Here is a 12,177-nt window from a genome sequence, read left to right on the forward strand (position 1 = left end):
TCATCTCAAGCTATTCTTGATCCACTTCAATCTGGCATTCGCTCTCTTCATTCAAATGAAATGGTGCTTGCTAAAGTCTCCAATAACCTGTTCCTGGCCAGATCCAAAAGTCTCTATTCTATCCTCATCCTTCTCGATCTATCTGCTACTTTTGACACTGCTGGTCACCACCTACTCCTTGATATGCTGTCCTCACTTGGATTTCAGGGCTGTTTTTCCTAGTTTTCTTCTTATCTCTTCCATCGTTTTCACAGAATAAAATCCTGGAGAAGGACCGCGATGGACTGCAAAAAGTATAAATGAGATTGAAGTGGATAGAGCACCGTTCACGGAAGAGAGTGTGTATGAACAGCTTGAAAAGCTAAAGGTGGATAAAGCCATGGGACCGGATGGGATCCACCCCAGGATATTGAGGGAGCTCAGAGAGGTTCTGGCGGGTCCTCTTAAAGATTTGTTTAACATATCCTTGCAGACAGGAGAGGTTCCGAAGGATTGGAGAACGGCGGAGGTGGTCCCTCTTCACAAGAGTGGCGATAGGGAAGAAGCTGGAAACTACAGGCCGGTAAGCCTCACTTCAATTATTGGAAAAATAATGGAAGCGATGCTGAAGGAAAGGATAGTGAATTTCCTGGAAGCCAATAAGTTGCAAGATCCGAGACAACATGGTTTTACTAAAGGGAAATCATGCCAAACGAATCTCATTGAGTTCTTTGATTGGGTGTGTTGAATAAAAGCATAAAAATGTTGAATAAAAGCATAAAAGGATAGAAGTGGAAAGCTTCAAAGATCATGCAGAACAAGCTGTTTCAACACTAAACTAAATCTCCTGAGACATGAGGCCCACATCAGCCAAAGGCAGGCTCCAGAAAGTCTGTGGAATAAGGGAAAACAGATGTAGCATGTTCTGCCCATGATTAACAGTTTGTGGTATTCAGAGACTTGCACAGGAATGTTGTATGAGAGAATTAGTCAGAGGCCCGGTATAAAACTAGAGGGGAACAAAGAGGTAGTAAGCATTTTGAATTTTTCTTTGTCTGTATATAGCATCCTGATTTCTTTGCTGTACATTGCTTTGTTTTAATCATTCATTCTGACTTGTATATTGCTTATCAAGAAATGCTTCCTGAATATGATTGGTATTCAGTTCATAAACTACTTTTTATATTAAATATGAAATTCGTCTAGCCTTTTCTTCAAAGTGGCGAGCCAGCCAGGAGTAGGCCGCACACGGAAAAGAGAAGGCGAGACGAAGGACAAATTAAGTGTTTGTTGTTAATGAAGTTTTTTACAGGATTGAAAGCAAAGCAAGCGTTGTTTAAACCTGATTTCTGTGCACCACGTAAGTGGACGTGATCAACCTACTGACGTGGACATACAGGTGACGACTCCTGGGCTTGCTAAAGAGAAATAAGAAGACGCGTGAGTAAGCTTACACTGTGGCCTTATTACTGGTATATTTGTTTAGCTTTGTAGTTTTCTTTTTTGTATATTTTCTTTGTTTAAGTGCATTAGTATATTTTTGTAGATTGTGGCTCTATAGGAGAAATTGTAATAGTCAGAATAAAATGAAAGGGAAAGGGGCAGATAAGAAAGAAAAGCCCCCTGTATATGCTTTGTATTTAGATTTAGATAGTTCAAAAAAATGCTCCCCTTTGCAGCATGTCATAGAATTATTCCCATTAGAAAAAAAACAGATTGAAAAAATACATGACAAATGGGTCAAATATGATGCAAAAGATTCTGTTTTGAGCTGGTCTCAGGATGGATCGTTTGATCGTCCAAAATTATTATCTCTCCTGAGCTACTTACAAGAAAATAAAAATAAAACTAGGCAGAAGAAAAGCTTAGAGAAGCATCTTACAATTTGGAATTTATTTTCTTTAGCAGCAGATCTTTTTCATGCAGATGTAGAAAAAATACAGCGAGAACAGGAAAATCAGCCTTTGGTTCAGCCTGAAGGTTGAGGAATGTCATCTGTTTTTGATTTCTCGGGTGTACAGGTTAGAAAGGTCAGGAAGAACTGAAATTTGTTTTGTTCCTTTTAAAAGATTGTTTTAGATTAGATTTAAATAAGTTTGATTTTGTCTTATAAGGTGATCTCTGTTTATTTTAAAATATGTGTTGTTCTGTTTGATTGATAAGTTCTGGTTCTCTATGTGGAATGTCTTTGCAATTTAACTTTGTTTTTTTTTAAGTGAGATTCCTGCAGTGTTAAGAGATCATCTGGCTTGAATTAGTCACAGTCCTAGCTAGTTCTGTGTGTAGGGCTAATAGGGAAAGAGGTGATTTAAAATCTCTAATAACCTCTGAACAATATGATTTGTCAACATAATTTGAGGCTGAGGGACGGCTACGGGTTAGTCCCGAGACCTCAACAAAAACCAAAGGTAATCCTGTTCAAATTGACACCCAGACCGTCAAAGGCAATTTTTAGGGAAACCCATGTAGCTGCAGAGCTTGTGAGAATGGATAAAATCAAATGTGGGGAGTTACTAAAAACCTGTTGGAAGTTAAACATCTCCCCTTCCCCCGTGACAAGGGAGGACCTACATCACTTGAGGATGTACAGAATTTGACAAAAGCAGGAACTCAATTGACTATTGGAGATTTTAAAGCTTTATGTGCAGCATCGGGTATCAGTATTTCTCAACTGGCAGTGCAGTGTGGATATCAGCGTTTGATGTCACACACAGCAGATGGGGATGTATATGTAGGGAATATTAAGGCTGCTCTTTCTGCAGCACTGCATGTGATGTATCCAACCCCGATTGATTTGTCAGCCATAACGGCAATATTCTACTGTCTGCTGAGACTGAAACAGAATGTCTAGAATGGACTAGAAAATTATTTTTGTTATTAGGAGAGTTAGGATATAAATGTAACAAGGAGAAATGTGTTATAGCTCAGTCTACTGTCACCTTTTTAGGACAAAATGTTTCAGCAGAACATAAGGTCATTATACCGGAGGTTATATCTATTTTAAATGAGACTCCGGTACCGCAAACAGTTACCCAGTTACGTGCTGTTTTGGGAATGTTAAATTACTGCAGACAATGGATACCAAATTATACACAAAAAGTAATGAGACTTTATAAACATTTGAAACTGCCCGCAGCCACACCAAAGAATACACTCATTGTATTGGAAGAGCAGGATAAGATAGTATTGGCTAAGATTGTGAGGGATTTGTTATCCCCAGGACCCTTAGCAGTAATAGATATCCAATCACCTGTGCATTTGTGGGTAAAAGACATGGGAAATAGTTGGGCAGCTATGATTAATCAAAATAATGAAGTAAATACACCAGTAGCTTTTTTGTCAGGCTCTTTTAATCATGTGGAAAAGGGAATGAAAGAAATACCAAAGTTACTGACAGCTATAGTGGCTGCAGTAGGCAAGTGGAGAGCACAAATGCCTTTTGTTCCTATTGTAATACATACCAACCACACGATTAAAACGCTGTTGAGCCCTAGCCAAACAGCATTGACAGCCACTAGATTTGGCAAATATCAAGCAGTACTTTTAGGACAAGATATAATACCATTAACTAAAGAACAGAGAAATAAGATAGATCTGCTTTTTCCTGTCGATCAAGAGGGTGAGATTGATACTATAGAAATCCCTACATTTCACTGTCTTACTTTTGAACCCTTATCTGATGGGTTAATATGGTTTACAGATGGAGCTTGTGAAAGGACTGTTGCAGGCTTTGCCTGCGTGCAGGTAGATGAGAATCTAAGAAAGATAATGCAAGTACAATATAAAACCCCTCCTGACCAGACTGCACAGCATGCTGAACTTTTAGCCGTTATTACGGCCTTACAACACACTGATATGACTCAAAATGTCACTATATATACTGATAGTGGTTATGTTGCAAGTTCACTACAGTATCATATATTAAAATGGCAGCGTAGGGGGATGATAACCAGTGCAGGTAAAAATCTACAACATTACACATATTGGAAATTGCTGTTTGAAATTTTGGCAAGAAGGGAACGTGAAGGTAGAAAAACTGCAGTTGTGTGGACCCCGGCCCACACTGAAAGGCCAACCTTTGAAGCACTAGGTAATGCAATGGCTGATGCAGCAGCAACGGAGGTGGTTAAGCAAAGTGAAAAGATTTTGTATAATACTAGACAGACACAGGAAGGGCCACTTACGAATGTAGATAAGATTGAAATGTGGCAGCCAGAGGGACAGGAAAGTGAAAAATGGTTGAAGAGAGGATGTATGAAATTGGGAAGTGAATGGTTTAATGCAGAAGAAGGATTACCTTGTATGCCAATGAGTCAGGTGATTAAGGTATTGGCTGAGTGGCATGCAACCATGCATTGGAATAAGGAAACAATGAAGCAACAATTTGAGCAAAGATTTTGGACTTTAAAAATTGATAACTTGATTCAACAGGTTGTGCAGAATTGCATGGTATGTAATATTAACATACCTAAACGAGGTCCTAAAATATCGCCTGGGACACTTCCAATACCAGAAGGCCCAGCAAAAGAATGATAACTCATATTATGCCAAGCCATGGGTGTCCGTCTAGAATAATTTCTGATAACGGGACACATTTTAATAACAGTGTTTTGAAAGAAATGGAAACGATTATGGGTTTAACACACAGAAAAGTATCAGTGTATCGCCCCACCTCCAATGGTTTGGTGGAGCGCTACAATGGCATTTTAAAAACAAAGTTGAGAGTCTTACTAAAATCTCTCAATAAAGAAATGGTGGGAAAATTATATACATGGCTTGATGTATTGCCATTAGCATTAATGACAATACGGGCCCAACCCAATGGGCGTACTAAATTGACCCCATTCCAAATTCAGACAGGACGTCATTTCTTCCCGATGCAGACAGCAAGTACTGATAGCACAGCTCAGTACTGGCAAAAGCTACAACCGATGTTGAACCTGACAAGTGATATGATCCGAACAAATGTAGCATCACAGGCAGGGACTACTAATGATGTTTGTGCTTTTAAAGTAGGTGATTTAGTACTACGAAAGAACTTTACACATAAAACATGGAAGGATCCTGTGTATGTAGGGCCTTTTGCTATCACGGCCCTTACTCAGACTGCTGCCCGTCTGGAAGGTCATACTTCTTGGATACATTTATCAGATATTCGACGAACTAATAATATTGAAATGGACAAAGAATAAACAAACATCATGTCCCTAAACATGATGGTATTGGGATGTTGTTGTTGTTTTGTTGTTGTTTGTTAATGGACAATGAACACATATAAGAATAGACTTGTTACAGCGGCCAAGATGTTGAATTTGACTAATTGTATCATATGTGCCCACATCCTTGTCCTTGCCAGCTATGATGTATGGGACTACAATGATAAAATTGAGTGGGCACCATGACTGTGATCCCAATAATACCTATGTAAGGGATGATGAAAACCTTCATTGGACAAATGAGACTATTTATATTGCTTATGGACAAGTGCCCACAGACATCATGTTGGTGTCTGATTAATAGTATGACAACTGAACACATTCCCCCGATAAAGTGCACTTACACGCAGAATGTTGTAACAACTGATTCAATGAATGTTATGCTTTTAATTTGTGTAATTTTTAATGCCACATCAGCTAATGAAAAGTAAGAATGAATGACAGTGTATTCCCCTGTGATGAAGCTCACTGTCCTATAAATTATATACCTCAAGAGATATAAATTTTGTACCCTAGTACAATTGAATCTGTTTAATGCAACATGTATTAGCATGTTTGCAAAGATGTGCCAGGATGCTTTTAAAATGATAATGATAACTGAAATCAAGAATGAATAGAACTTTAAAATGTCAGCAGAAATATTGAAAGATGTATGATAAAGATGATGAAAAGGCAGAGCTTGCAGGCACAGCATATCATAAATAACAAGGGGGAGGAGATTTAGAAGGGAGGTAAGGAAACAGACTGGAGCTGAAACAGATGTGTTGAGGCCTGGAATATCAGTCCTCAAAGGGAGGATGTTGAATAAAAGCATAAAAATGTTGAATAAAAGCATAAAAGGATAGAAGTGGAAAGCTTCAAAGATCATGCAGAACAAGCTGTTTCAACACTAAACTAAATCTCCTGAGACATGAGGCCCACATCAGCCAAAGGCAGGCTCCAGAAAGTCTGTGGAATAAGGGAAAACAGATGTAGCATGTTCTGCCCATGATTAACAGTTTGTGGTATTCAGAGACTTGCACAGGAATGTTGTATGAGAGAATTAGTCAGAGGCCCGGTATAAAACTAGAGGGGAACAAAGAGGTAGTAAGCATTTTGAATTTTTCTTTGTCTGTAAATAGCATCCTGATTTCTTTGCTGTACATTGCTTTGTTTTAATCATTCATTCTGACTTGTATATTGCTTATCAAGAAATGCTTCCTGAATATGATTGGTATTCAGTTCATAAACTACTTTTTATATTAAATATGAAATTCGTCTAGCCTTTTCTTCAGGTGACAGGAGAATTAAATCAGGGACGAGCTATGGACGTAATCTACTTAGATTTCGGCAAAGCTTTTGACACGGTTCCCCACAGGAGGCTCTTAAATAAACTGGAAAGGGCTGAAGATAGGACCCGAAGTAGTGAACTGGATTAGGAACTGGTTGACGGACAGAAGCCAGAGGGTGGTGGTGAATGGAATTCGCTCAGAGGAAGGAAAGGTGAGTAGTGGTGTGCCTCAGGGATCGGTGCTGGGACCGATTCTGTTCAATATATTTGTGAGTGACATTGCCGAAGGGTTAGAAGGTAAAGTTTGCCTATTTGCGGATGATACTAAGATCTGCAACAGAGTGGACACCCGAGAGGGAGTGGAAAACATGAAAAAGGATCTGAGGAAGCTAGAAGAATGGTCTAAGGTTTGGCAATTAAAATTCAATGTGAAGAAATGCAAAGTGATGCACTTAGGGAATAGAAACCCTCGGGAGATGTATGTGTTAGGCGGGGAGAATCTGATATGTACGGACGGGGAGAGGGATCTTGGGGTGATAGTATCTGAGGATCTGAAGGCGACGAAACAGTGTGACAAGGTGGTGGCCGTAGCTAGAAGGTTGATAGGCTGTATAGAGAGAGGTGTGACCAGCAGAAGAAAGGAGGTGTTGATGCCCCTGTATAAGTCGTTGGTGAGGCCCCACCTAGAGTATTGTGTTCAGTTTTGGAGGCCGTACCTTGCAAAGGATGTAAAAAGAATTGAAGCGGTGCAAAGAAAAGCTACGAGAATGGTAAGGGATTCGCGTTACAAGACTTATGAGGAGAGACTTGATGACCTGAACATGTATACTCTGGAAGAAAGGAGAAACAGGGGTGATATGATACAGACGTTCAAATATTTGAAAAGTATTAATCCGCAAATGAACCTTTTCCGAAGCTGCGAAGGCAGTAGAACGAGAGAACATGAATGAGATTGAAGGGGGGGCAGACTCAAGAAAAATGTCAGGAAGTATTTTTTCACGGAGAGAGTAGTGGATGCTTGGAATGCCCTCCCGCGGGAGGTGGTGGAAATGAAAACGGAAACAGAATTCAAACACGCATGGGATAAACATAAAGGAATCCTATTCAGAAGGAATGGATCCTAAGGAGCTTAGCCGAGATTGGGTGGCAGAGCCAGCCGGTGGTGGGAGGCGAGGATAGTGCTGGGTAGACTTATACGGTCTGTGCCAGAGCCAGTGGTGGGAGGCGGGGCTGGTGGTTGGGAGGCGGGGATAGTGCTGGACAGACTTATACGGTCTGTGCACTGAAGAGGACATGTACAACTCAAAGTAGGGTATACACAAAAAGTAGCACATATGAGTTTATCTTGTTGGGCAGACTGAATGGACCATGCAGGTCTTTTTCTGCCGTCATTTACTATGTTACTATCGTACTTTTAGTGTATACTCTGGTGGATCCTCCTCCACTTCTATGCCACTATTAGTTGGTGTACCTCTGGCATCTGTCCTGGGACCTCTTCTCCATCTATACTTCATCCCATGGCTTTCAGTATTACCTTTATGCTGATGACTCCCAGATCTACCTCTCCAAACCAGAAATTTCAGCAGGAATCCAGGCCAAAGTATCTGCCTGCCTGTCTGACATCGCTGCCTGGATGTCTCACCACCATCTGAAACTAAACATGACCAAGACTGAGCTTCTTATCTTTCCTCCTAAACCAACCTCTCCTCTTCTCCCATTCTCTAGCTCTGTGGATAACACTCTTATCCTCCCTGTCTCGTCGGCTTTTAACCTTGGGGTCATCTTCAATGCCTCTCTCTCCTCTACACATATTCAACAGACTGCTACAACCTGTTGTTTCTTTCTTTATAATATTACCAAAATTCATTCTTTCCTTTCTGAGCATACTACCAGAACCTTTATCCACACTCTTATCACCTCTCACTTAAGACTACTGCAACTTGCTTCTCACAGATCTCGCTCTAAGCCATCTCTCTCCCCTTCAATCTGTTCAAAATTCTGCCGAATGACTTATATTCCACCAGTATACTATGCTGATATTAGCCCTCTCAAGTCACTTCATTGGTTCCCTGTTTACACATACAGTTCAAACTCCTCTTATTGACTTACAAGTGCATTCACTTTGCAGCTCCTCAGTACCTCTCCACTCTTATCTCTCTCTACACTCCTCCCCGGGAACTCCGTTCACTGGGTAAATCTCTCTTATCTGCACCCATCTGCTTCACTGCTAACTCCAGCCTCTGTTCCTTTTATCTTGCTGCACCATATGCCTGGAATAGACTTCCTGAGCCGGTACGTCAAGTTCCCTCTCTGTTCTGGCCGTCTTCAAATCTAGGCTAAAAGCCCACTTTTTTGATGCTACTTTTAACTCCTAACCATTACTCACTTGTTCAGTACCCACATGTTTTATCATTCCCACCTTAGTAATTCCCTTATCCATTATTTTTCCTGTTTGTCTGTCCTAATTAGATTGTAAACTCTGTTGAGCAGGGACTGTCTCTTCATGTCCAGTGTTCAGAGCTGCGTACGTCTAGTAGTGCTATAGAAATGATAAGTAGTAGTAGTAGTAGAAAATCCTATATATGTGGTGTCATTAAAGGATTCACTTCTAAATGGTATAAGGACACTAGATCTCATCTATCCCATTTGGAATCTGAAATCAGAAATTTAGAGTTACAATATGCATCTAATATTTCAAGCTCTCTGTACAGTTAGATCAGAATATAATATATTCAGCAAATTAGCTTCACTTCAAGCTATCTCCATTACTCAGAGAATAATAAAATTAACTTGCCCTCTTCAGAGGAAAAAACATGTATCCATAAGTCCTACCTCTGCCCTGGCACCTGGGACTGTGGCTGGTAAGAACCCTTTCTCCCTTTCTACTCCTCTCAGGGGCATGATATATTGCCGGTCCACCCTCATACTGCAAGACTACCACTACAAGTAATGGTGGCCATTTTGAGGCTAGAGCACCAGTGGGTAGGAGCGAGTGGGCATCACTGCTGCCCACTAGATCCCTAGACCACCAGGGATACTAAAGGTATGCCCGAGGAGGGGGGCCTACAGAGAGTCAAGGTCTTATTGGGCAATCTACTTCTCTTTTGGGGGAAGGGCAGAGAGGGAGGGAGGGGGTACTGGAATTTGGTGGTGGGGGAATATTCAGCCAGGACCCACTTAGATATGGAATTATTTCTGGTATTACATTGGTTTTGATTGTACAATTGTAAATTTTATTATATATATATATATATATATATATATATATATATATATATATATATATATATATATATATAAAAAAACACAGTATTGCCACTATACTAAACAGTGTTATAGGTATAGTAACATGCATTAAAAATTTGAACTAATATGAGTTATTATAAGCACATATTTTTCTATAACTAGTTTCAAGGAAATTTGAATGTATTTACCAATTCACTTTCATTTCTCTTGTTTTGATCTTCCCTTCCATGGGGTACCTGAGGAAGAAAATAGACCAGATTTATTGTCTTTTATTTCAGTTATAGAATCATGAAAAAAGCACTAGCTTTGCTCTTTAACATAACACATTTTAATTTTTTACCTTATAATTATTCTGTTCTTGTCCTTATTCAGTGTGTTAAGTATTTTCTTCTCATTTGTTCTCAACTGTACATCTGAAAATTCATTGCAGTTTGATACCATTGTGACCTGTATATAGTTTATGAACAAGTTCCTTAGTAAATTATCCCTTCACTAATACATCTATGAAAAAAAAAAAACTTGTTTGTTATCACTAACAATATCACTACATTTGAAGCTAGGCTTATGCAACCATCTCAGGCTTCCTATTGCATGTGACTTTACATTGCTGATAGAAAGTGAAGTTGCTTACCTATAAAGGTGGTTCTTCACAGAGAACAGAATAAATTAGACACAACTGACTTGCACTCTCACTTACCACTGAAACAGCAGTACCACACAGAGGTCAATATTCAGCCTCCTGGAGTACATATAATTAAAAAAGTCTAATCTAGATGGCTTTAAATCATAGAAAGAAAGTTTATGTCCAACTAGCAAAAAGCGTGCCTATTTTAAGTCTATTTTAGAAATGGAACATAGGCACCTATAAATGTGCAAATGCATACATTTATATCTGCTCCAGTGGAGTGGAGTGGCCTAGTGGTTAGAGCACTGGTCTTGACATCCACAGGTGGCCGGTTAAAATCCCACTGCTGCTCCTTGTGATCTTGGGCAAGTCACTTAACCCTCCATTGCCTCAGGTACAAGCTTAGATTGTGAGCCCTCCTGGGACAGAGAAATATCTAGTGTACATGAATGTAACTCACCTTGAGCTACTACTGAAAAAGGTGTGACCAAAATCCAAATGAATCAATAAATAAATATTTGGAGCAGATATAAATGTGTGTGTATATAGCGAATGCTACATACCTGTAGAAGGTATTCTCCGAGGACAGCAGGCTGATTGTTCTCACTGATGGGTGACGTCCACGGCAGCCCCCTCCAACCGGAAAACTTTACTAGCAAAGGCCTTTGTTAGTCCTCGCGCGCACATGCGCGGCCGTCTTCCCGCCTGAACCGGCTCGTGTTCGTCAGTCCCGTATGTAGCAAGACAAAGACAAGGGAAGACACAACTCCAAAGGGGAGGCGGGCGGGTTTGTGAGAACAATCAGTCTGCTGTCCTCGGAGAATACCTTCTACAGATATGTAGCATTCGCTTTCTCCGAGGACAAGCAGGCTGCTTGTTCTCACTGATGGGGTATCTCTAGCCCCCAGGCTCACTCAAAACAACAAACATGGTCAATTGGGCCTCGCAACGGTGAGGACATAACTGAGATTGACGTAACAACTTAAACAACTAACTGAGAGTGTAGCCTGGAACAGAATAAAACATGGGCCTAGGGGAGTGGAGTTGGATTCTAAACCCCAAACAGATTCTGAAACACTGACTGCCCGAACCGACTGTCGCGTTGGGTATCCTGCTGCAGGCAGTAATGAGATGTGAATGTGTGGACAGATGAGCACGTGGCAGCTTTGCAGATCTCTTCAATAGTGGCTGACTTCAAGTGGGCCACTGACGCAGCCATGGCTCTGACATTGTGAGCCGTGACATGACCCTCAAGAGCCAGCCCAGCCTGGGCGTAAGTGAAGGAAATGCAATCTGCTAGCCAATTGGATATGGTGCGTTTCCCCACAGCCACTCCCCTCCTGTTGGGATCAAAAGAAACAAACAATTGGGCGGACTGTCTGTTGGGCTGTGTCCGCTCCAGATAGAAGGCCAATGCTCTTTTCCAGTCCAATGTGTGCAGCTGACGTTCAGCAGGGCAGGAATGAGGACGGGGAAAAAATGTTGGCAAGACAATTGACTGGTTCAGATGGAACTCCGACACTACCTTCGGCAAGAACTTAGGGTGAGTGCGGAGGACTACTCTATTATGATGAAATTTGGTGTAGGGGGCCTGGGCTACCAGGGCCTGCAGCTCACTGACTCTACGAGCTGAAGTAACTGCCACCAAGAAAATGACCTTCCAGGTCAAGTACTTCAGATGGCAGGAGTTCAGTGACTCAAAAGGAGGTTTCATCAGCTGGGTGAGAACGACATTGAGATCCCATGACACTGTAGGAGGTTTGATGGGGGGCTTTGACAAAAGCAAACCTCTCATGAAGCGAACAACTAAAGGCTGTCCTGAGATAGGCTTACCTTCCACA

General features: G+C 40.9%; 1 protein-coding gene across 1 annotated transcript in view; it reads right to left on the reverse strand.

Moving 5' to 3' along the window:
* Positions 1–12,177, reverse strand: part of HFM1 (helicase for meiosis 1) — a 472,985-nt gene that overhangs the window by 169,928 nt on the left and 290,880 nt on the right. The window contains exons 17-18 of the mRNA XM_030206735.1: positions 10,052–10,158; positions 9,900–9,947 (exon numbers count right to left, since the gene is read on the reverse strand). Of these exons, the coding sequence (XP_030062595.1) occupies positions 9,900–9,947; positions 10,052–10,158 (155 nt within the window). The remainder of the gene's footprint in view (positions 1–9,899; positions 9,948–10,051; positions 10,159–12,177) is intronic.

This window comes from Microcaecilia unicolor, chromosome 6 (assembly GCF_901765095.1).
Source record: "Microcaecilia unicolor chromosome 6, aMicUni1.1, whole genome shotgun sequence".
In the NCBI taxonomy this organism is placed as follows: Eukaryota; Metazoa; Chordata; class Amphibia; order Gymnophiona; family Siphonopidae; genus Microcaecilia; species Microcaecilia unicolor.